At 44.0% G+C, this 27,124-nt stretch overlaps 1 protein-coding gene across 6 annotated transcripts in view; it reads right to left on the bottom strand.

The window, feature by feature from the left end:
- LTBP1 (latent transforming growth factor beta binding protein 1) overlaps positions 1–27,124 on the bottom strand; it is a 514,666-nt gene that overhangs the window by 184,888 nt on the left and 302,654 nt on the right. For 4 of the 6 annotated variants that reach the window (XM_088474432.1, XM_088474435.1, XM_088474434.1 and 1 more), the window contains 3 exons: positions 26,083–26,130; positions 12,883–13,107; positions 10,540–10,808 (listed from right to left, as the gene is read on the bottom strand). In XM_088474432.1, coding sequence (XP_088330558.1) covers positions 10,540–10,808; positions 12,883–13,107; positions 26,083–26,130 — 542 coding nt within the window. The remainder of the gene's footprint in view (positions 1–10,539; positions 10,809–12,882; positions 13,108–26,082; positions 26,131–27,124) is intronic. The other 2 variants (XM_088474433.1, XM_088474437.1) reach the window with 1 other exon arrangement.

The raw sequence follows: 27,124 nt of genomic DNA, 5'->3' as shown, positions 1-27,124 counted from the left end.
AGGAAAGGCAGAGGAGGGCTGGCAGGAGAGGCAGAGGAAGGCTGGCAGGAGAGACAGTGTGGGCTGGCAGGAGAGACAGTGGCAGTTGACTGGAGAGAGTGGGTGCTGACTGGAAAGACAGAGGGTAGCTGGCTGGAGATATAGTGGGGCCTGACTGGAAAGACAAAGGGGCACTGACAGCAGAAACAGTGGGAACTAGCAGGAGAGACAGGGGGACTGGCAGGAGAGACAATTGGGGCTGGCAGTAGAGACAGAGGGGGGTTGGCAGGAGAGGCAGTAGGGGATTGGCAGGAGAGACAGTGGGAGCCTGGCTGTAGAGACAGAGGGGGGCTGGCAGGAGAGACAGAGGGGGGCTGGCAGGAGAGGCATTGGGGGCTGACTGAAAAGACAGTGGGGTGCTGACTGGAAAGACAGAAGGGTGTTGGTTGGAGAGACAGAGGGGTGCTGGCTGAAGAGACAGAGGAGGGCTGGCAGAAGAAACAGTGGGGCCTGGCAGAAGAGAAAGTGGGAGCTGACTGGAAAGACAGAGGGGGCTGACTGGAGAGACAGAGGAGGTCTGGCTGAAGAAACATGAGGACTGGCAGAACAGACAGTGGGGGCTGGCTGAAGAGACAGTGGGGTGCTGGTTGGAGTGACAGGGGAGCTGGCTGGGGAGACACTGGGGTTACTGGCTAGAGAGACACTGGCAGTGATGGTTTAGGTAACACTGGAAACTGGCTGGAGAGACAGAAGGGGACTGACTGGAGCTAGAGGGATATGCAAGCTGGAGCCACTGGAGGGAGGCGGGGCACCACCATCTAATTTGCCTCTGGGCGTTTGGCATGAACTTATGCCCCTGATACAACCAATCAGTCTGATAAATAATGGACATTAAGGGACAAATTATCATAAACTGACATGATCACTTGTATTAAGGGATAGCTGATAACTGTGTAACAGATGTACACATTATTCCATGTATTAGCAGAACCTATTGTTGATAGATGTCAGCAGTGTGTGATGGAGATCAGCCCATACGATGAATAGCTTAACCAGGGATTGGTTTATTAACCAGGTAGAACGCAGGGTGTGAGTCAGCACAATGCAGGAACATAAGGTATGAACAGATCCAGCCAGGAGTGGGTTAATGCAGATGGCAGTGGAATACATAATGCGGCTCTTACACCTGTACATATGTCTGGCACCACTATGTCTCTGGCACAGTCTCCCTCAGGAGACAATCAGTCTGGTGATGGTGAGGAAGACACTTGGTAATGTTGCACTTGCGCAGTAGCGTATTGGGTCGGAGGTCGTGCAAGTGACATCTGTGCACCTCTGGGCCTGATTCATACCCGTTCGCGAGCGCTGAGCGCTCGCAAGCGGGTCAATGGTGCCCTAGTGCGCATGCACACGACGGAAGCTGCTCCGTCATGCGCATGCGCGAGACCTGGCTAGCGACGGGGAAGCTGTCGCTCTGGGTCTCGCACCAAAGGGGGCGTGCTGTCGATGTTGATTGACAGCACACCCCCTTTGGTGGGCGTGCCGGGGGCGTGGCTGCCAGACGGAGGCGTTCCCATGGGAACGCCTACCGTCTGGGTCCGGCCCCACTGACATCACTAGTGATGTCAGTGGGAGTGATTTTGGCTCTGATAGAGCCAAAATCACTCCAGGGCTTGCGGTCACCGAGACCCTACCGCAGGGTCTCGTCGCAAGCCCGATGGTCGCGATGGTCTTGACCATTGCGACCATCTTTTTGGCCGCTCGCATATGCTGTGGCCAGGAGGCCGCTCCAAGTTTAGGTAGGAGGGCCCTGATTCAGAGCGAGTGCTCTGGTCAGAGCGTCCGGCTCTGAATCAGGCCCTCTGTTACTATGATGACCTGTACGTAATCAGATATTTTTTCTGCATTTGGTTATGTAATGTAACAATTCTACGGTGAAATTGTGTCATACAGTACTTACCTACATTTTGAGCTACTGGCCAAGGTGTTGGAGTGAGTAGGGAAAGTGGGCATGGCAATATGATATGCTTCAACAAGGTCCTCCCTCCCTGCAAAATGCTTCAAGCTTAATCATTATGTAATGCATCCCACCACTTCACTGGGAGGGTGTGCAGGATCTGGAAGAGTGGCATAGTTTCCCAATAGTCTGAATGAAATTCGGGAGTGTAGGCAAGTATGAATTGTGTTACCAGTCCTACTTCAAACGTGCCACACAGCAGAATGAATTGACCACCATGATCCCAGTTCACAGACTATAGATTACTGAAATGTGAAATTCAAAACTAGAAATGTTTACGACAAGTTTAAAACACTAATTTCGAATATTTCAAATGTCACAACATGATATAGTTTCAGAGTGAAAGCTAGGAGGGAGACCATTGACAGGATACACCATTATTTTATTAAAGACTTCAAGGAAGAATTGGATTTTGTTCATCATAGACATAGGTGCAGGAATGGGAAAGGCAAGGGACCCCTCCCCCCGAAACATTTACGTGGCGCCAGTCAATGTAGGACAGTTCAGGATTAATGGAAGGATGGGGAAATGTGATAGCCCCGGTGACCAACACTTTCCGAGAATAAGTGCCCAATGGTACCTGTTCACTTACGTAGAGTGCAAGAGCTTCTGTTACCTCCAGAAGCAGAGTGCAGGAGCTCCACCTCCCAGCTTCCAAGACTCTTAAGTGAGACTTCACTTAAGGGAACCGAAGACTGCGCTGCCATTACCTGCACCGTCCTACAGTAGGATGTATGTCATCAGGAGATCATCAGGAGGTTGGAGCCTGCCACAAAAGAGATGGGCCTAATGAGGCACTCTGTGGCATAATAATGGGGATCTGTGTGGCATAAAATGGGGCCCTTTGTGGCATAATTATGGAGGCGACGCTCACGCGTTATGTTTAAAGCGACTTGTAGTGCACGGAGGTATGGCCAGAAATGTGTCCTCATCCACTACCTTAACATGGTGAATTGTCAAACATTTTTGGTCAAACAAGTACTAAGTACCTCACTTATACTTCATGTTAATTGTAGAGTTTATCAGGATTAGTTTGACTATTATTGTTCTTAGTACTTAGTGTGCACCTGCATTTTTTCTTTGCTGCATTGTACTACAAGTCTGAACATGGTAGCATCTCTTATTATGTTTAAAATTAGGTATGTAGTCCAAGCCCCCTAGAAGAGTTACCATCAGTATATTCAGTTTAAATCTTATTCAGCTTGGAAAAAAAGAGGACAAGAGCTGGAGTATTGGTGGATTCAGCAATATTGAAAAGGAGAAGATTCCACCATGTATTATCTTTAGAGCATCATTAGAAATAAAGCCAGAATTGTAAGGAATTATTAGCACTATCCAGGCAACAGATTTGGGGCCTGATTCAAATATGTAAGATAGTGCAATCACAGCTGCAATCCCATAATGTAGCTTCTGTACGAAAATCTGCTAATGCTTCAGCCGTCGGCATATGTATTAAGATGCCCACCGGTACCATCGCAAAACAAAGCAACTGCAATTACGTAGCCGCTGCCACAGGTCATTCGATAATCGGCCATCTGCGTAACCCTGTGGTCAAGCAGAATGGGCGCCTGAATTGAGATGTCGGAACCACTTTACCTGAGTATGGGATCACAGACACCAGCTATGACACCCCAAAAACGGATAGGATACGCCTGTGTTTTTGCCGCCACTCCCCGTTACCTCTCCCAAATAGTCCCTTACTATCAATCACTTTGAGAACTAAACCTCACTCACTGCGAGCAGCATCACGCACTGGTACATGGCACGTGCGCAGTGCGACCGTGACACATGTACAGTTGACCGATAATCGTGTGTAATTATCTGAATAGCATACATCTCTGAATCTGGCCCTTAGGCTGAACTTTGACTCTTCTAATTGTTGTCTGCTAAAGACACCCCAATTCTAAGTTATTACAGGCTCTTTTTATTAAGCTGGGGTTATATCGTAGATTTACCTACTGCAGTAATAAAAAAAATGTAGTGTGACCCCTATTTACCATACTGGCTGGAAGCAGAAACAGTATTCTCTGCATGTGTGAGCCCACATTGCTGGTTCACACAGGCACAGTGCAACGGGAAGCTTGACTGAGGCTTCCAGTTCAACTTTCATAAAAAAAATTAAGTTTTATTTACCTAATAAAGCAGTTTTTCTTTGGCCCCAGCATTGTTATTGCCAACCTATCTATCCTTAGTTAGGTAGGCCGGAGAGACCCAGTGACTGCAACAACTAGATATAGCCTTTATTAAATAGGAGGAAACACTGGGCCTGATTCAGAGGTGCCCGCTATCGCAGCCACGACTCCTTCTTTTGCCGCAGCACGACATCATCTTTATGCTAATCCGCCGCTGTGCTACTAAGATGCACCATTGGAGATCGCGGAAGCCCTATGGAGGTGCAAAATCTCCATCTGAACATGGCCACCGGTGTCAGTGCAAATGTGGCAAAAGATTAAGTCACTGATCGTGACGCGACCACGTCAAGCCCACGGCTGACTAGCCACCCCCCTATTACCACACAGAAATGCCCAGTGAAATTGCCTCTCTCTGCGTAGAAATCATGAGCTTTTCGGCAGTAATCATCAGGAAGTATGCACAGTGCAACTCGGATGCATGCGCAGCCTGAAAACTGGCTGCACCTCTGAATTAGGCCCACTATCTTCAGTAAAAAGGGCTTTACTCCACTTAATAAATAGTACTGTATGCCCCTTAGCCAGTGATACTGGTACCCAGACTAACAAAATAGGGGCATTTGAAAGAAGGCCTAAAATTTACCAAAAATATATTTTTTTCTCTTTTTTTTTTTATAACTTCCCTGACAAAAGCGAGGCAGATGCTGAACGCATTAGTATTTTCTGGAACATTTTAGCCAGGAAGGCCTCTTGGCTGTATTAATTATGCAAACCTAACGATTTCCCGGGTTTGCCTTCCTCCAAGCAGGAAAACACTTTAAGAAATATGCAGGTTTATATTGCATCCATTCCAAAACCTGATTTATTTCCATGCAAATGAATGCTTGTCACAAGGTGCTAGGGTAGCCTAGAGAAACTGGAGAAAGACATGCAGGGCTGTGCCAAAAAGTTCAATGAATAGAGCCCCTGGGGAAATCATTTGTTTGCCTATATTAAGATTTTTCTTCTTTTTACTAATAATGTAACAAACATTACATCTCAGACTGTCTACGGTTAACAAGTAAAGGTTGAATTCACTGTGCAGACTGAAAATTAGAATATTATCTCTTAGGGGTATATTTAATAAAGTGCGGGTTTTTAGAAGTGGAGATTTTGCCCATAGCAACCAATCAGATTCTACTTAACATTCATCTAGCACCTTCTAGATCAGGGGTGGGGAACCTTTTTTCTGCCGAGGGCCATTTTGATATATATAACATTATTTGCGGGTCTGGTTCATTATTTGTGGGCCTGAAGCATGATGTCACACGGGGGCGTGGCCACAGTCGCCGGTGATTATAGCAGTGCCCGGAGCATCTTGAGGATGCTCCTGGGAGCTGTAAGGGCAGCAGTGTGACCGTCTGAAGCATCCTAAGGATGCTCCAGGTGGCACTGCTGTATAGATTCTGGCTGCAGTGTGCCATTCTAGGCACCCTGCTAGACAAATGAAGCTAGCAGAAAACAGCTCAGAGGGCCAGACCAAATGATCCCGAGGGCCTTTTAAGGCCCCCGAGCAGGAGGTTGCCTATCCCTGTTCTAGATGATAATAGCTAGAAACTGATTGGTTGCTATGGGCAACATCTCCACTTCTAGAAATCCGCACTATAGTTTACTGTCAACTGATGTCTGCAACATTTTATATTACTGATGGCTATACACAGGGCGTATTAACAACCAAAGGGGCCCGTGTGCAGCGGGCTTCCTCATCTGAGCAGCGGGCACTCACAAGCACCGCATCTTATCTTGTTTCGGCAAGCAAGTCCCTCCTCTTCAGTGGTGTCATCTTCTGTGCCAGAGTCTTTGCATCCACTGCGCAGTGACATATTCTCAAAGATATCACTGGGAAGAAGGGGATGCAGAGGATGAGGGACCTGCTTGCCAGCACAAGGTTAGTATCCAATTAGCCCCGATCATTTTTCTCATGAAAAAAAATGGGCTATTATTGCGATTTTTTGCCCGATGGTCATTATCAAGCTATCCAATTAGAGTCCTTTTTTTTGTGAGAAAAATGACTTGTTTTTGGGAGAAAACCTGTGTGTTTTCATGATCGCCAACATAAAACGGGGCTGTTTTCAGGGGTTTTGTTTCGCTTGCCACGGGATAGCGCCGGGGGATCCATTAGCGCCTGAATAATGTTCAGGGCTAATTGAATATCGGCCTACGAGTGCAAGGTGTGCGGTGCGGGTATACCCATTATAAATATGCCTATGGCTTTTCAAAAATAATATACCTGCCAACTTTGAAGTTGCAAAATCAGGATCACATGTACGCTCCACCATGGATGAGGAAGAAGCTTGGCCACTTATTTTGAGGCATGCCAGGTACCACAGGGGTCTGCGCAGAACTTCCAAGAAGAGGGGCCGCCTCCAACTTCCCTGAAAACACATCTTCAAAACCGCACACACCAATGGCGGTTGCTATGCAATAGTAAAAGTGAATGGACCTTGTCTCCCAATTTTCACAGTGCAGGACACAGCTGTACATAGTTGGGACAGTATGACAGAGGACGCAAATTGGGACTGTCATGTCATGTCTACGTGAGGTCAGTTGGAAGTTAATATTATGACTGATGGTAAATATTTTAAGTCATCATTCTCATAATCTAAATTCTACGTAATTGCATTACAAAAGAAGAAGTGGAATATAAAGGAACAAACACACACACACATTTGTTCAGTTGTTCAGTTTACAATATACAATAGATGCAGCATCACAAAGTGCTCAAATAAACTTTCAATTTTCTTAGAACTATAGTAGAACATTTTCGGCTCTATTTACTACAATCCGCATATTGAATGCGGATTGTAGTGTGATATTACCGAGTGAATTCACATTGCGAATTCAGGCAATATCACAGGAATTTACTATAAATCCCTTGCAGGGACAGAGCTTGCGATAAAGCTCTGTCCCTGCGGATCCCATCCGCACTCTAGTCGCGGTATTTTCGGAAAAAATACGGCGACTAAGAGCCCGCACATGCGCCGACCCACCGTCGCTGCTACCCCCCACCGACGCTAAGCCCCGCCCCCCGTGATTGCGGACCCCCGCGACCCCCCCTCCCTTCATTACACTTACCTGCATCCTCCTGGCCTCCGGTGATCTTCTCCGGGCTTCCCGATCAGGTGATCAGGTGATCTCCCATTCTGCACTGGGGCCCCACCGCAGGACACTGCGGCCCGCGGGCGGGACAGTGGGGCAGTCCCAGAAAAACGGGACTGTCCCGCTGAATGCGGGACAGTTGGGAGGTATGTAATACAGTACTCATACTACTTTGCTCTGACTCCAGGCTCTATGAAACAATTGCCATGGTAAACACCACGGTGGTTCAAATCCCAGAAATACCCACAATGCTACTTCTCAGTTTCTCAAATGAAATAACACACAATACCAGTTTCAGCTCATGTGTAACTCCTGGATGAATAAAACACATGCTGCTATTCAAGCAGATGACAAGTTGGGAACTGTAAAAGGAGAATTAATGTCTGATCAAAACACAGTTTCAAACTATTCACCTGATTGGGCATATTTATTAACATTATTTTGTTAATTTGAAAACGGCTGTTATCACCATTTCACATTATATTAGTATCACATACAGTACATTTATTAAAGGGCAATTGGAGTAGTTTTCATGAAAAATTACTCCAAACCCTTCAATTCACATATTTTAAGTAAACAGATCGCATTTCCCATACTTTAAATAGAAAATAAATATATATTGTGAACAAATACTGGGGGAAGCCCTGTGATAATAATGCTACCTGGAGATGGCGCTACTGGAGCAGAGCCGGGAGCCGGTCCCTGTGATCAGCTGTGTGACCACAAGCGTGGGGGGGGGGGAAGCAGCGGTAGCCGGCTGCGGCGCATGCACAGACACATACTCCCTGTATTGTTTCCCAAAAATACAAAGAGAAGTGTGCGGAGGGGATTCGCAGGGACAGGGCTTTATCGCAAGATCTGTCCCTGCATACGGCTGTTAGTACATCCATGTGATATTTCCCAAATACGCAATGTGAATTTTCTCGAAAATACCACACTACAACCGCATTTTAAATGCGGATTGTAGTAAATAAAGGCCATTGTAGATTGTAGATTTTCTCCTGGAATAGATAGTACCTCACAATCAGAATAATTTATATGACGCAGAACAAACACAATTCAGGGAAATTCCAAGATTCCCACTGACATCGTTGCTTCTATTTGTCCACATGAAAATGAAATGGCATCTATTGAATTTAATAGGCATTGCCACTATATATAATTACATGTACGTGCCATTTACTCAGCATCAAGATGCTATGTGCAATGCTAAGATCTATACATCCTTTTCTGTAGCTCTGTAGGAATTACATAATGTATGACTGGCAGATGAATTTACATGCCCTGGTTTCAGATGTTGTATCTGCTTTTTTTTTTTTACACAGGACTAAAGTCAGGTTCATACCCCAAAAAGCATGTAAACTGTCCACTTGTTCAGATGTTTTTCTGCAATGGGATGTTACGGTGAGAAATGTGATGCAATGAAAAGAATCTTGCACTACACACAGGAAGCCCAAATCCAATAAGCTGCTTCTTAGTGATAGACACCATTTTGCCATAAATACCAGACGTACAGCAATTGTAATCATAGGTTGAATAAGTTCATTTCTACAAATTTCAAGCAGCAAATGGTCCATGCAGTCATGTTTATTTGTAGAGAATGACTAAATGTTAAGACGAATAGGACATTAAGGGACCTAGGTACAATAGTGAGCTCAAAAGAAACAGTTGGTAATAGAAGTACCTTATAGAGTGTGTGATGTGTGAGCAAACCACATGCCAAGAATGGTCAGTGTGAGAGGGACACAGAATCAGGCCCGCCAAGAGCTGTGTCGGGCCCCGGTAATAGGGGGCGTGGCCTAATCGCGGGAGGCGTGGCACGCCCCCTTGGTGACAGGAAAAAAAAAGATTTGTAGCGCCGCGAAGCAGCACTGCGCGCGGGGAGGGGGGCGCTCTGAGCCCCCTCAGCCCAGCGCAAAGCCAGGGGGGGCGCGATCAGTGTGATCGCTCCCCCACACAGGCATAGGAGACTGCTGTGGCTGCTGCTCAGCAGCCACGAGCAGTCTCCAACTGCAGCTGGGCTGCTGTAAGGGGGGGGGTAATCTGTACCCGCTCCCCCCCCTCTCGGCTCCCCTGCACAGAATAGTGTGGTCAGCAAGAAAAAGAGTATTTGATGGAAGTTGTCTGAACTTAAGGGAGGTAAAATGAAAAGAATCCATCAGCAGTGTGACCGACATGCACCTGTGCTTAGATGTCTGTAAGAGTGACCATCCATTATCGATATGAAGCAGACCTCCCATGAATGATGATATGAAGGACATATCTGAGCTCATATAAGTTGAGTATTGCTGCACCAATATACTGTATTTCTACCGCTGCTTTGTTATTTAATAATAAACTGCTGTTTGTTTATATGACTTAAATCTGGTTATGCATACTCTATTTTGTGATATTTCTTCACCGATAACCGTGTTATAAACATTCTACTAGGAACAAGCAATCCACTACATAATAAGTGTATGTTGTCATAGAAATCTGAGCATAAATGCATCTCACATTACTAAAATGTCCAGGCTAAAGCAACAACATTCTAAGTACACTGCTTTACCTTTTACATAAGACATATATATATATATATATATATATATATATATATACATACACACACACTACAGAACATTACCTATGATATCTACTTATAGAATTAGAATTTAGAATTAAATGAAGTAGTTCATTTATTACCATAAACAATATTAGCTCTATGGGGCCTATTCATGATGCTAATTATTGGGGTCGATAATTAACATTCTAACTTGCCGCGGATTCTGGAGCAATTCATCATTGCTCCGGCATGGTGACAGCTGATGTGAGCAGTGACAGAAGTGCGCATACACGACCTACAGGTCACACATGCGCACAAGAGCCCCGACATCCGGAGGAAGGTGCCGGACAGGGGTGAAGGGATCCGAAGGGATCCCTCTTCGCAACCCAGGACTCCTTCCCATAGAGAAGGAACGGGTATCTCGAGCATTCGCCATCTGAAGATGGCGAATGCTCCAGCACTCAAGCTCCGAAAATATTATATTTTTGGAACTTGATGAATTCTGTCCCCATACTAGTGTATAGGGACAGCGGGCCATTCTGCAAGAGGAAGGTAAGTAGGAGATATCTGTGATATCTCCTGCTTTACCTTCGTGATGCATGGCCCGATAACTTAATTTTTACAATTGCAGGTGAAAATGTGCATTTTCACCTGCTTTTGTAAAAAATAAGTGATGATGACTAGGCCCCAATAAGAGATAAATATCTACAAGGAAGCAATTTAACAATTCTTACCTGTGTGCCTGTGGTTTCTTGGAAACAGCGACCAAGTTGGGATTTTGCTGAGACTGGGTATACATGTGATACAGTCTGCTGGTATGGGTACCCAGTGTGGGGCATTTGATGCTTCTGGACACCATGGTAAGAGACATGAGCTTGTCCTATTGGATTTTCTTTTTTCTGAGTGGATGAAGAACTTTCAACACGGGACACTTGATGGAACTGTACTGAAGCCTCAGGCGGGTGTTTCACATGAATGTTAACCATATTCGGAGGGAAATTAACTATAATTGAAAAGAAATGTTAAATGCATACAGTATATGGCATATTCTTCTAAAGTACCTACTAGAAAGATAAATATTATATTAAATGCTACTGTTATTATTGACAGAATGCATATTATTGACAGAACACACACATATATATATATATATATATATATATATATATATATATATATATATATATACACACACACACATATGATAAAAATCATTATCTGCCACTATAATACATCTGAATAACATTACAAAGGCTACTGTAAATATATATGCATCATGGATGGTATAGTTAGCATTACGGAATTACAGCACGGAGGTCTAGGGTTTGATTCTCCCTGCGCTTGCGTGGGTTTCCCCCAGGTACTCCGTTTTCCTCCCATAATCCAAAAATATACTGGTAGGTTAATTGGCTCCCAAAAAGAAAATAACCCTAATGTGTCTGTGTGTATGCATGTGGTAGACAACACAGACTGTAAGCTCCACTGGGACAGGAACTGATGTGAATGGCTATTCTATACTATTCTCTGTAAAACGCTACAGAATATGTGTGCGATATATAAATATTTGGTAATAAACTGCAACACAACAACCAGCGTAGGAGGCAGTAACTAATATTCCTGAGGAAAGTTTGGATGAAAGAACTGAAACGTTGGATACTACTTACTGCCTCCGGCGCTGCTTGTTGCTTACATTTTGAGTGCCGTCAGTTTGGATTTGAATATTTTATGCATTTGTTTGAAAGGCACATTGGCAAGATTATTTTTCTGAAGGATTGAGGACCTCATTCAGAGTCGGTCGTTGCGGCCGCACGGTCGTAAGGTAAAAGGGTCCGGATATGCAAATGAAGAGCTCGCAAGTTGCGTCGTTAAGATGGGATCGTTAGCTGGACGAGCGAGGGGAGGATGCGGCCGTAAGACTAAAAATACGCCCCCTTCTCGTTCGCATTACACGTCATCTCCGGGCATATAAGGATTAATCGAGACCATCGGGAACCATCGGAGCTGGTCGTAGACCTTAAGGTTGACCATACCCTCTCTTAAGTACTACGATCAAGTCAGTGTAAAAACCTCCCATGTCACATGTGCCATGACACTACTTAGTTAATTATGCACTCCCATAAAACGCCGTTTGCATAGTCAGGCACGCCTGCGTTCGGATCTCCACTCCCCCGTTCACAAGCACCTTCCCCTGTTACCACCCACAAACGCCTCATCCTATCACTCAAACTAACGACCTGGCCAAGGAGAGAGAAATTCTGATCGTAATAGCTAGTTTGCGCACGCGCATTGCGAATTTTACGCATGCGCAGTTTAGCGAACATCGGTGGCGTACGACTGTGCAGCCGCAACGACCGACTCTGAATGAGGTCCTGAGTGCCGGTAATTTTGTGATTACTAAGGAGTGTGCTCATCATCACGTAATTTCTTTAAAAGCAGGTGAAAGAAAATGGAAATTTTCACCTGCAATTGTAGAAATTAAGTTTTGGGGCCATTCATCAAGAAGGTAAAGCAGCTTACCTTTCTCTCCCGGAATGGCCCGCTGTCCCCATACACTAGTATGAGGACAGAATTCATCAAGCTCCGAATTCACCCACAGCTATGCGAGCGGCCAGGAGGCCGTTCTAAAAAAAAAAGACCGGTCCTGATTCAGAGTGAGCACTCTGTCAGAGCGTCCGGCTCTGAATCAGGGCCATAGTTGCAACTGCAATGTATTTCCAGCTAATATCTAATTTTTGCCCAATATAACCTCTCCCTAACCATAGGAGTCACTAAGCTAGTGCTACATCCACTGACCCTCCCTTGCCCACAGCTCAGGAGACCTCTCCCCTGCTACACAGTCCTGTATAAACTTAAAATGCCCCCTGTTTTTATCACCAGGTTACGTAGAGCTGCTCAGCACCCTCAAGGTTCGAATGCTGGGTTGAGGAAGGGTGTTAAGTAAAATTTACATTTCACACTTTAACATGACTAAAAATGACATCACTGACTTGTAGTGTTTTTCCTTAGGTTTATCTGCATACACCACTATCAACTATGTAAGTAGCTAATGATACTACACAAGACAAAACATCACTTACCTTTAATTCCTTGTTGCCCTGTGACAGTGAGTGGTAAGGTGTGTGTAGAATGGATGACATGAGATCCTGTTGCTTTCAATGAATGCTGCTGGTGTGGATACTGATTCTGCACGTTGCCGTTCTGTACTGGTATCTGGCAGAGTTTGCCAGTGAAATTAGGTGGACACTGGCACTTGTCTCGAGCAGCACATTGTCCTCCATTCATACATGAAAGGTGACAAATCACTGAAACAACAAATACAATGCTTCCATTTAGTGCCCATCGCATATATTGTTTTGCTGTAGTGCCTTAAGTAAAGCAAAGGTTTGAAACTCCATTATTATTATTATCATTATAATTAGTATTGTTATTATTATCCTTTACTTATATGGCGCCACAAATGTTCCGCAGCGCCCTACAAAGTACATAAACAAATAATCTGACAAGCGACTTACAGAACAATACAATATAGGACATTGCTACATAAGTGACCATAACACCTAGATATACAACAGAGCATAAGCAACCAAGTGTTAGGTGCCCTGGTGGGGGGTAAGAAGTAGATGAAACTAAAGTAAGGAGAAGCACAAGAGGGGAGAGCACCCTCGTAAGAGCTTACATTAAGGCACTTTTAAATTAACATGATTAATTTGATAACTGAGATGTATGTAAATTAATTTAGTGGCATCTGTATGTTTCCACTGATCTGAACATAGACTCAGATTTATCAATGAGTGATATTCTTGTTATCGCTCGTTACTAATCTTAAATGGTGCTCCAACCACTCAGCTCCTAACAGTCACATGACACATGACAGGAGCTAATTGGTTGGAGCACCGTATAAGATTATCACTCGTTGATCAATCTGGGCCATAGTTTTATACTCTACAGCAGCAGAACAGTTCATTTAAGCCTTAACCAACGTTGCTGACTTTGTGGGACTCCCCTCTGGGAGATCCTAGAGGCAAAGATCTGATGGGCACCTGCAGGAGGAGTAGCGCTGTGAATTGCATCACCATGTCCTGAGCAACAATATGCTGCATTTTACAGTGGGAGGTGGGACACAATGACTCAATTCAAAGCGAATTGCCTTATCATGGCCACAATCAAACTAATGTAATACAAAAATAATTGCAAAAATCTACTTCAAGTTCTCAGTATAGAGTGGAGGAGTTCTCATTAAATCAAAGGATATGTGCACTAACATTTTCCCCACACATTATTTGTGCCTTATAACCATTTATCCATGAAAACAGCCTACATGTCTCATTTTGTGTTCACATTATAGCTACCTTTAGATAAATGTAACAACAGTCTATAAATGACTACTGCTAGAACCTTGTGTGTCTACGGACCTTACCACTCATCAGTGTCTGTAAACTTTGTTATTAAGAATAGAAAAAAAGACTTCTGGCCACATCCTGGTCACACAGTCTACTGCATGCCCATGAAGACTACAGACACAAATTATAGTATGAGTGAACAACAAAGTTAAAATTTTCATTATGAACCATGGAGACAAACAGGGGTATTCAATATGGGAGCGATAACATAGTTTTTGCGTTAATATCGCACTTTTGACATCATTATCGCAGGTTTTACTTTTACACCGTATTCAATTTCAAAGACTTATTGCAGTTTTGAAAAGTCTTTGATAAAAAACGGGGATAACTTTTCACCATTGAATAGGTGTCGAAAAAAAGTGCAGAATTGGGGTTAAGGGGTGCAGGCTTAAAAAAAATAGCCTGCACCCCTGGGAATGACATTTAAAAAAGATCTGTGTCAAAAAAGGTTAAAAAAAAAAAAATAGGGACACCCCAAAAAATTTTATTAAAAATTGGGGTAAAAAAAAAAAATGGGAAAAAATTGTTTAACAATAGGGAAATAGGTTCAGGGCTATTCTGCAAGTATGCGGCAGATGTTTTCTAGAATAGAATTATAGCGGCAGGTGCACAAATGCAGAATTTTTAAAAAATTACTTTAGGGACTTAAAAATATGCTAGTACCCATTTTCATGTACCCCAAATTTGATGGGACCATTTAAAAAAATGAAAAAAATAACCTAAGTGCTCTTCTGCATCACTTATTCAATGTCGGGAAAAAAACACCTGCTGCGGCTATTTAAATCCCCAACTTTCAATTAAAGGCTAAAACGGGGGTACCCATAGTGTTCCCCCATGTTTTTACAACTTTAGGGGGGTCTTACAATTATTTTAAGGAAAAATTCGTAACTTTACGCAAATCCAACTTCGGAGTTTCACGTTTTCGTTAATTTTATATTGAATACGGGGATAAGCGGGAACGCGCACCATACCTTAACGCAGAAAAAAACTCTGATATGAAACGTTAACTTCGACAGTGAAGTTAACGTTTCATATTGAATACCCCTCAAAATCTTATATAATGTTTTGTGCTAAGCTGACATTACAGTATTGTTGTGCTTAACCCACTGATTGCTGCAAGGCCGGATTAAGGTTTGTTAGTGCACCAGGGCAATTAACTTGTGGGGGCCTAAAATTGTCAACAAAATATGTTGATGATGTAAACAAAGTATAATGTGTAAATACTCCCAGCACCACAAATGTATTAAACATACTGCAAGTTTAGTAACGCTGTATGAATGTAAGAGATGTCCTTTGCGACATAAGGGCTTCTGCACATGCATGGCAGTCGGTCAGCGCATACACGAACCGTCGGGAGGAAATTGGGAGGGATCCGATTGGATCCCTCTCAGGGAACAATGCAGAGAGAAGCCCATAGGCTTCTATTAGGCAATGCCATCTATAGAAGGTGTTGCCTATGGGATACAAGCTTTCCAGAGCTTGGCGCATATAGGGATTGCTGTCAACCTCTGAAAATGCAATTTTTGCGGTTGATACATTCTGCCTACTGTAGTAGCCGCAGTTCACATTATGCTAAACAGAAAACCCAGTTCACATATGCCACAGTGTCCTCATGCTGGTGATGTACCTATGTGTGGCTACCCCCCTTCCTCAGTGTGTGGGGCCCCCAGGTGTCTGCCCCAGCTGCCCTGTTATTAATCCCGCTCTGGCCCTCCTCTATTTCAACATCACTGCTGTTCCTAAATATGATCAGTACCTGTTAGGACAAATTTTGATTGGTCCTATTGGGCTGTCCTGGAAAAATTCTTCACCATCTCCTATTCAGAACAGCATTTAAAATACAATTTCATTGAAATGGAGAATATAAGTCTGCTGTATTTAACCTCTTCATCATCTCCCCTGTCAAAGTGGTTTAAGTGAGTACTGTAAGTCACTGATGGTGAGGGGTTGGTTGCCTAGGAGTGCTTAGATCTCAGATCTTTGGATTCCTCTCCTCCCTTAAAGAATCCCCTGAGTAACAGTGTCCCCTAAATCCCCCACTTTATGCCACACTACTGTTGACGGTGTCAGTGATGCAACCTGGTGTCTTTTCTATGTATTGTAGAATAATTGCACATGTTGTCATGTTTCCCTGGTATCCTCTCCTTTTTCCCTTCTGTACCCTCTGCCTCATTTATTTGATATAATTCAGTAAAAACTATTGATGATTTCAATTAAAAATAAGTATCCTCTCTGTAGCCCAATACATCAGCTGAAGCTCCCCTCACAAGCTTAGGCCAGTGCTTTTACTGGATCTGATTCAATTCAAAATGTTTATTTGAGTTGCTGTGACAAAGCTGAATCAACCAATCTACACAGTACATTACTAAAGCAAGTCTGCAAAGCTGTCACTAAGACACTGCCTCACTGCCTGCTTAGTAAGAAAAGCACCTCCTTCTTAACATGGCAACCTAATGCAGAGGAGTGGGAGAGATCTACATAATATAGACACACTTATTTGCTACATATTAAGGTCCTATTGTGGCTTTGTTTGTTCTTTATCAAGAAGATAGATACAGTAGATAGATAGATAGATAGATAGATAGATAGATAGATAGATAGATAGATAGATAGATAGATAGATAGATAGATAGATAGATAGATAGATAGATAATTCTGGAATATTGCAATCCAACTCTGATCATTGTACTCTTCCAAGGTACAGGCACACTCCGTGCGTGCGGCAGCACAGGGGCGTTGGGGTCCGGCTGCAGAAGTTCCCTGCCCTCCACCCACCTACTGCTGATATAATGTTATGCTCTGGTGGAGGGCGCAGTAAGGGATGGGGCGAGGGGAGCACGGGAGGCTGCAGCAGCCTCTCTCCTTAACCCAGCACACAGCGAGACAGCAGCAGTGTGCTGGGAGGGGAGAGAGGCTGCTACATCAGCAGGCAGGCTTCTTTCTCCCTGTCCAAATTTAACAGCGGCGGGGGTGGGGGCTGGGGCAGGCTGTAGGACCCGAGCCCCTACAACAGGCCTAGGCCCGTAAAATAGTACCCGTCCCCCCCCTCTCGGCGTCCGTGACCGTAGGAGGAGCCAAGTCGTATTTTCGAAGACTTTACTAATAGTGGTCGGCAATCAGACGAGGAGGGTTAGAAGATATATTTCCCATTTTTTATACAACCGTTTCACATAATTTTCAATATCAGAAAGAGCATTATGTCTATAAAAGTAGATGTATTCCAGTACAGCGGATTGTAACTTACTAACAGCTCTATTTCTCAATCTTTTTTTACTAAAATAATGTGAAAAAGGGTATTTTCACACCGGTGCCTGCCGAGGCGGGAGAGGGGTGGCATCCGCGGTGAGGGGAGGGGGGAATGATGGCCGGCATCGGAGCATGCGCTAGAGGCACTCTCACTGTATATTTTTTCTAAAAAATACAGAGAATTGTGCGGTGGGGATTCGCAAGCTCTGTCCCTGTTGGAGATTGTTGATATTTGCGATGCGAGTTTAGGTGAAATTATCACACTACAATCCGGGATGGGTATTAAAAGCCGTCGGATTCAAATCCCGACACTGGAAGCCCGACACATCAAAAGCCTGACGCCGGCTGGTTAGTATATTTAACCCTCCCCTAACCCTCCCTTGGGGATGCATAACTCTAAGACTCTGGGGGTGGTACTTAACCGCAAGTCCCCCGCGTGGTGCCTAACCCTTAACCCCCCTTCCCCCAGCCTGAACTTAACCCTCCCGGGGGGTTGCCTAACTCCAAGTTCCTAAACCTAACCCTCCCCCCCATGGCTAACAGCTTGCAACGCCCAGGTAACGTACGTTCGGTATGCCGGGAGTTGGGATTTTGGCGTGGGGCTATTGATAGGTGTCGGCATTTCAACCGCCGGCATCCTGACTACATCCCTACAATCCACATTTGAACTGCGGATTGTAGTTAATAGGGACCTAAGAGAATGTGCGTTTCTTTTTATCCATCTGCCAAAAACGTTTCTTTGCTAAACTAACTATAAGTATGAGTATGTAATAAATGATAAACATTGGCTAAATCCTGCCAAGACTCAAAATGAGCAAACAATAATGGGACTGTAATCAAAGATAATTTAAGCATGAAAGTTTGGTTAATAAAAGAAAGCACCTTACGCCAAAATTAAAATTTTCGAACAAGACCAAAACGCATGTATATAAGATGCATTACTCATATGACATTTTGGACGTTGGCCTGTATAACCCGTGACCATATGTTTCCAGGGACTTGGGTGAACATAAGCTCTATGAATGAATTTGGTGTGGACTTCTTGCAGTCTAGCAGACCAAGCGACTTTAAAATGGCCTTGGAGAGGACCTTGATTTCAGGAAGGTCATCTGACCACCATTATAAAATCAACCACATTTTAATAGGGTCTGTCAGTAGGAGATGTGGATATAAATAAAATACTTGATGTGGTAGGGAGCTATCATGCGTAAATTTAATAATGAGTCTAATAAATCTGGTGGTGTCATCCGCATGCAGCACGGAAACTTACTCATAGCGAAGTGGTGTACTTGTAGGTACATAAAAAAGTGCTTAGAGGGCAGATTAAATTTTTCTCGTAATTGTTGAAATTCTAAAATACAGTCACCAGGGTCAAAAATATCTCGGATGGCATTAATGCCTTTGAATTTCCATTGTGGGAACCACGCATTCTGCAGTGAGGCACCAATATAATCTTATTTTACATAAAAAACCATACTCATCCAAAGTCATTGGGTAGATACTCTTGCCGACAAAATGGCTTAGTGGTGGGGGGGATAGACAGCATACCCTTTATCCCAATGCAGTGGCCTAAAGCAGCAGCCAGGAGCATTTTTTCCTCAATTAGGTGTAATGGAATGTTAGATACACTCTTCTAGACTGTGTATTTAACCTATTCTGGTTAAATACACTGGAGGGTTTAATCTAAATAATAATAAAAAAAGCAAAGTGCGGTTCAAGACGTACTTATCATCACTTTAGGGCCACTGACCCGGAATTGCGGCCGGCGGTTCGATTTCTGTCAGCGGCAACCCGACAGGAGCAGAGTGCGACGCAGCGGAAGCCCGACAGCGCTCTAAATCCGGATCGTGGATAGGTAAGTATCCACTAACCTAACCCTCCTTAGGGGTGCCTAACCCTAACTTCCCCCCAAAGTGCCTAACCCTAATTCCCCCTCTCAGTGCCTAACCCTAACCACCCCCTTCCCCGCTGCCTAAACCTAAGTCCCCCGGGGGGGACTTAGGGTTAGGCAACCCCCCGGTACCCTCCCAGTACAACACCCCTCAACCAGCACAGATTACAGCATAGCACCCATCACCCCTCATCCCAACAGCGGAAGCACGGCAGAGGTGAAGCTCCCGACTGTGCTAAAGGTAAGTATAAACTAACCTAACCCACCCTCTAACCCTAACCCGCCCTTAGGAGTGCCTAACCCTAACCCCCCCCCAAGTGCCTAAACCAAACCCCCCTTCCCCTAGCCTACACCTAAGTCTCCCAGGGGGTGCCTAACCCTAACCTCCCCCCGGGGGTGCCTAACCCTAACCCCCCCTTCCCCTAGCCTAAACCTAACCCTCCCGGAGGAGCCTAACCCTAACCCTCCCTCCCCCTAGCCTAACCCTAACCCTTCCGGGGGACTGCCTAACCCTAAGTCCCCCCCGGGAGCCCTAAACCTAACCCTCCCCCCCGCGGCTGTCCGCTCACGGTGCCCGGCATCACTACGATCGTGATGCCGGGCGCCGGTCTCCCGGCGTCGGGGAAATGCGGGCATCTACATCTAGACGCCCGGCATTTCACCCTTGCCGGGATAAAACAGTCGGGAAGCCGGCTGCCGGTATTTAGGCAGTCGGCTTCCCGATTGCCTCCCGCTCTATTTATCCTCGTTGATTCATTGGGATACTGTATTTATTACATTTGTCACTTTTATGTGTTTGAATTATTTGATGAAGTAGAAAAGCCCTCTTCCATTAAAATGCAACCGGAAGGCATAAAATGCATCAGACTAAAATAAGAAGATACTAAAAACATCAGCTGCTTTTGCAGGGAGAAAATAACCCTATCTCTCCCACAAAGGATGGAACTCAAAATCTTCCATTTTAACCCTCTTACCTCATTTAAAGAATTTTGTTTTGGAAAAAGACATGTGAAGTCATTACAAAACAATCACTCACTTGACAAATGCATGTGAAAAAAGCCATGAGCATTTGCATAAATGCAGATGTTTGGTATCATTTGCATAGGGGGCTTTCACTTTTCAGGTGGAGCTTGGGCTTGTGAGTACTGAAAGTATTTCATCTGTGTGCGACAATATGTAACCAACAGATTCTGTATTGTAATAATTTGCCATTATATAGATAACACACATTTACAATATGCTAGTGAGTAACAAGTAATTCTATACTAAACTAGACTGTACCAAACAAACTGTTACAAGCTAACTATAAAACATAATTTTTAGTGTATTTTCCCACCCATGCTGAATTGCTAGGAAGTTGACACAAGGCAGTGGTAATATATGTGTGAATGTGATTCTTTAACGGTCTCCAAAATAGGAAAAAATTAAACATGACATTGTCCTACCAAACATGACTAATGATCAAGTTAACAGTGGAACAAATGTATATGTCTGTACACAGACTATTGTTACATCATCTTAATATCTTGTGTACCGTTTGCACAAAACTTCACAAGTTGACATCCTTGATAGAATGCACACAAATACCAGGCTTAAAAGTGAAGAAAGTACTGGGGTGTATTACCTGTCAGTTCTAGTTCACCAGGGAAGCAGAACAGTCTGAGGGTTTAATTCACTACGGATCGCTATTCTGCTTATACGCAAGCAACGCAGTTGCTAATATCAGCGGTGATATGTAAATGTTTGCATTCGCATTGCGATTGCAGCCTAACATAAGGACGCCCACTTCCACTTACTCACATCCGTATATTTGACCCACATAGCGAAATAATCAGTAACATTGAATAATATCGGACCCATATGCACAGTTCAGACCTTACTCAGGAATTGCTTAGGTCAGCGCACGCTATGAGGCCTCAGGCTGCGTATGGTATCACAGTGGATAATTTATGCACACCCGTGCAACGCCGTTCAACGCACTGGTACACCTGCGTTCGCCTGACCACCCACAAATGGCACTTCCTGTCAATCACTCTGCCGTGGGTTTGTATATCCTCTGCGATCGCAGTTCCGATCACAGTGGCTAATTCACGCACGCACACTTCAATGCATACTCAGAATGCAATGCATACACAGAAGGCAACTGCGTTCCTTGCTGAATGAGGCCCTGAGTTCAGTAAGTACCATATATACATATACATCACAACTTTTCTAAAGCGCTGGACAGCTTTGTCCTTTTTTCCTCTGCAAAATGCACCTTTTAAATAGTGATTGCACCATGGCTGGTGCCTGTGACAACTGTCCACTGATGCTCTGCTGTTCAGAGCAGCAATGAATGGGATATACCCGCCAACCTTCCAGCTCAGTCAGACAAAGCTGACAGAGGGCCTGATTCAGAGCCGGACGCTATTTGCGCTCGCTTGTTCAGAAAAAGGGGCCGGCTATTTAAATTGAGCGCTCGCTCTTTGCGGTCTGTTGACGCCTCTATGTCTGAGCGAGCGAACGAAATATGCACTCGCTATTTTGTAAAGACGCCCCCTGGCCGCTTGCATCTCACGTCATCTCCGCTATTTATTAGATTAATCAAGTACATCGAAAGGCGTCTGAACTGCTCGCAGTGCTTGTAGTTGGATTTCCCTACCGCAATCATGCGAACAGTTCAGGCTAAGAAACAACCAAGTGACGTGGTCGATGACGCTGCTTTGTTAATTATGCACACCCTTAAAACGCCCGTTTTGACCTTTTGGCACGCCTGCGCTCGGATCACCACTCCCCGTTTTCAAGCACCTTCCCCTGTCACCACCTACAAACGCCTCATCCTGTCACTCAAATTAGCAGGCACTCACTATTTTGCGAGCGCTCGATTTCCGACCGCAATGACTGGTTGGCGCATGCGCATTATGACCCATACGCATGCGCAGATGTGCGAACATCGCTCGGAGAGAACGAGCGGCCGCTTACGAGCGGCTCTGAATCAGGCCCAGAGAACCAAAACTGTGACTTTTCTGCCTAAATCGGGACAGTTGGGAGGAAAGCCACAGCATGAACTATGGCAAAATGTACCCGAAAATGAAATGTTTAATTTACAAAATAACTATCCAGACTATATTTAGTTTAGCATCTGACTATACGTCTTCATTTATGGATAGTACCATACACACCATATTCTTAAATCAGCACTAAAAACTAGGTAAAATATGAGTATGTTATTAATGTGACCTTTCCCCCTTACCAGTGTTTGGAATGTGTGCAGCCTTGACGGTAAGCAGAGTACTGTACACATTGTCAGATAAATTGTAGCAATGAAGTTTGTAAGAAGAATGAAGGAGCCGCTGGGGCACAGAGCAAATGCACCTTATTACAATCTTTTACAAAGTGCTCAAACAGCTTTTTTTTTTTTAAATTGAGTGATTTTTATTGAAAGTTTTTATAACTACACCTCAGCAAAAATAAAGAGTACATCATAATATTCATGGCAGACATAGAAATCACTGGAAGACAATATACTTATTACTGTACAACGGCTAGAAATAGAGAAATAAAATATATATGTAAAAAAAAAAAAAAAAAGGAAAACATACAACCAATTCCACAATACGGATATTTTAGTGTATACCCAAAGGCGCCTTTCGGGTACACACACCATAAAACTGCTAGAGAACCGGTTGCATATCTGCACACTATATATCCATCCAAAAATAAATTAAAGTTGTCACAAAACAGGATATAAAAACTAAAATATACAAAGAAAACTATATCCGCCATAAAATAAAAAAAAACCTCACAATTAAAAGACAAACCCCCTTCCCTAACCCAAAACAAACCTCCCCATATTCCCCCACCCTGTATAACTGACCTCAATTTAGGCATACCTGGATCCCCCCCTAAAATATACTACTCTAAGTTACCCCCTAACTAAAACTATACCCTCCCCCCCCAACCCAAATAAAGGATCTAAACATCGGATAACTGACTGGGGCTACTAACTAAGTGACCAAAGAACATGGCTCAGCCCAGCTCCCCCGTACAAATAAAAAAAAATTATGGAGTTCCACCCAAATGTAAATAGACAGCTTTAAGGAGACATATCTATAATCTAATTACCAAATGTCAAAACATTAGTTCCAAATTATAAACTACAAAATTCTAGTCAGGCCAGGCCTCAACCTCTTGCAGGGACATAGAGAAATAAAAAAAAAACACCAAAACTCGCATGGAAATAAACAAAAAAGTACATAAAGCATGTAAAATATTTAGAAGGCACATCTTGAGACATCATTGCAAATGTAAGGACTGGAAAGCAAAGTTTTTGAGTTGCCAAAGCAGAATCTTGGGGACCGGAGATGAAAAAATAGTCAGTCTCCATTGCAACTAGAGGCACTGAAAGAGACAAAGATACTAGTACAGGAGAAGAGATGACTTTGTAAGCAGGAATCAGAGGCACATCCACAGCAACCCCCTTGTAAATCTTCTGAGGGACATAACAGGAAGGAGGATTATCCACCTGTAACTTTCCAATGTTATCAAAAAGCTTCCGGGCAGAGGCAGTAATTGCTTGAAGAATCTGCTGCAGAGCACTCATACTGAAGGTGGACAGCCAGGGACAAATAATTCACTGGAACAAAAGGCTGTGCATGTGTCTTGAGACCACGGTAAAAGAATAACAGGAGAGACAACAGGCACACATCCAGACCGTGCAGCAGCCAGAGGATATACAAGGATGTCCAGTAACCAGGAAATCAGGATGCACCGCACTTTATCCAGTCAAAATGGCCGCCGAGACTGAGGGACGCCACCAGCAATAAGCAACAGCGGGACCTGTATGAGGTAACGAAGGAGCAGAGGCACTAACGGGTTGAATGAGCCCACCAAGGATGAGGTCAGCAGCAGCACCCAAGAAGGAGCCCAGCGACGAGGCAGCAGCGGCTAGCATACCGCACACTCAGGCACTGGATCTCGCAACAGGAACCACAGAGGAGATAGACAGCGAAGCTCACTCCCAGGGCACCATAGAAGACAGCCAGCAGCCCGGACAAATCTTGCAGGTACGGAGACTTCAGCGCACAGCCGCGGGAGCCAGGGAAGGAGTCAGGGATACCAGGGATTAGAGAGGCAGAGGACCTGGCCAGACCATTTATCCGAGAAATAGCAAGGAGACACGGCTTACACCGCCCAGCACCAGACTCCAAGGAGACAGGAGAGGATGTCCCAACAAAATAGTCACTCCAGGGGAAGAGCATCCAAGTTAGCAGGCTAGAAAACAGGATTTTAACGAGAGAGCCAGGAGAATGCAACCTATGCCATGTTGCTCCAGGCCACGCCCCCTCGTGCTCAAACAGCTTTAGCATTAACAGGAACTTTTTTTCTTTAAATATGTCTTCTCTAAATAGAATCTTCGTCATCTATCTATATTGAAGATAAGTGATATAGATTACGTTAAGGTATTATCAAGGGCTGACACGAAGCTGGAGAGTCCTCACACAGCATATGAGACTGACATATTCTACTTTAGGATGTGCCATTGATATTCCTTTTATGTGAGAAAACATATGGGGCACATACACATTCAAATTGTCTCTATAATAAAGGGAGTGTGGTATAAGAGATCGACAGGTGTTAGGTGGACAATGTATAAGTCAACACCAAATGTTCGATAGGAAAGGTCAGCAGTGCAAAAGGTTGACAGGCACAATACCCTCCCCCTAGTGCCTAACCCCCCCCCCCGGCGCCAAACCCTCCCCCAAGTGATTAAACCTATCCCTAAGGGCCCCATGCACCTTGCTTTGCGACGGCCGATCCAATGGTAGACATGTCGGGCAGTACCCACATACGGAGCGATCGGGTGGCCAACCACCCAATATGCCGGCATCCCCCACCCGCATAGCGCTGCATGGGATCGTTCATCACTCCACGTGATCAAATGAACATGCAGAAAGATCTGGACGATCCCACAGAAGCGCGCATTGGCCAATATCATACCCACACACGGAACGAAATACAGTAGCAGCATTATCATTCCTATCTGTCGAATTGGCTGCTATATCGCACCATTTATGGGAGCCTTAACACTCCCCTAGTGCCTAACCCTAACCATCCCATACGGCAACCTAACCCTCCCCAAGAGCCTAACCCTAGCCTTGAAAATTTTGAAAACAAAATGCAGCAGCCAGATTTGTGTCGACCATTGGTGTGTCGACCAGTTGTCCTTGTTGACCTTTTGTACCTGTCAACCTTTTGCACTGGTCAATCTTTTGTCCCTGCATGTCGACCATTCAGTGTCGACCTTTTTACTGTCGACCTGTCATCCTTATACCATTTTGGATAACCTTTTACTATAAAGCAGTTGGAAAAAAACAACAACTCTAAAACCTGCCATTTAACTGTTTGAATTTTGACTATTCACAGGGCAGCAATATTTTGGTCCAGTGTTACTTGTCTGGTTGGCTTCCCTGTAAATAACATCTTATCTAAGTGAGACAGCTGCTGTTACTTTTGATTAAAAAAGCAGTTTTTGGTGATCTCCTGTGGGATAGTAAAACTAAAACTGTACAGAATTTAAAGGTGCACTCCAAGTATGAATGGAAAAGTTTTGATTTTATGTAAGAAATAAAACAGGCTAGGTAGCGGCATGCACAAAATGTAGATGACCGGGTTAGAGTCTGTTAGATTGGAAAGTGAAAAGACTGTAAAATACAGTAAACACATTAGAGTAAAAAAAGGAAAAGGAAGCAGAACAGTACCTGGAGAGCAGGGAACAGGTCGGAGGTGGGGGAAATTGGAATGTGCACCTGAAAAGAGGGGTAGGTTTAGGTAGAGATCAAACATACAATTAAGAAAAGGAATCAGAGAGAAGGTTTATAGTATCACAAGCTGCAGCACCATATCTGATGTATATAATAGATAAGACGCAAAGTCACCTAGAGCAGACACTTCATGTGTTCCAATATAAAGGTGCGTATCCACTACACGCGAGTGGAACAACTGTACGATTACAACATTGTAATCGTTCAATCGTTCATCTTCCTGTGCAGTGGGATAATGTGCCCACATTGAACGATATGTCATTCTGTGCAGGCACCCTCCATCATCCCCGAACATGCACAACCTGTCATTATCGACAGGTTGGCCTGCATGTTCGGACGATGACAAATGCCGGGGGCGCACATCGCTGATCGTTGCCGGCATATTCACTGCACGATTAATGGGCGATTGACCGATACCGGTGTCGTAATCGTTCAATCGCTCATTTTTCTCGTGTAGTGGATACACGCCCTAAGACAAGTAGTAGATCAGTACATAGACAGTTGTACATAGCAGATATCTGGTTACATTGTACGTAGAACATTAAATATAAAAATAATCACAAGTATTATCAAATAACAAATATAAAAATAAATAAAAATATATGGGTTATATAAAGTAGGTTCCAAACAGAGCTATGCTGTGACCACCAATAATTGCACTATAGAGAATAAAATAACACTTTATATAAAACCTAGGGTTTTTTCTTTATAATAATTAACAATAATGTAGAAAACAGATTAATGTCATGATTGTGTGTTACCCGATGCTTATCATTCATGCTAGCAGGACAGATTTAAACACAGAGAAAGTTTTCTCAATGTGTACAAATGCATGAATGCAGTGATTCTCAAAATATTTTTAGCCATTGTCCCCTTGATCCCATAAATTTATTCCAGTGCCCTCCAATCTTTGAGGCCAATACTCAAAATATATTGTACTAACTATGCCTATCAATAAAATAGTTATGGCATTTACTGT

Source organism: Taudactylus pleione, unplaced genomic scaffold, assembly GCF_031769625.1.
Source record: "Taudactylus pleione unplaced genomic scaffold, aTauple2 ptg000154l, whole genome shotgun sequence".
Lineage (NCBI taxonomy): Eukaryota > Metazoa > Chordata > Amphibia > Anura > Myobatrachidae > Taudactylus > Taudactylus pleione.
This window is presented reverse-complemented; position numbering and strand designations above follow the sequence as displayed.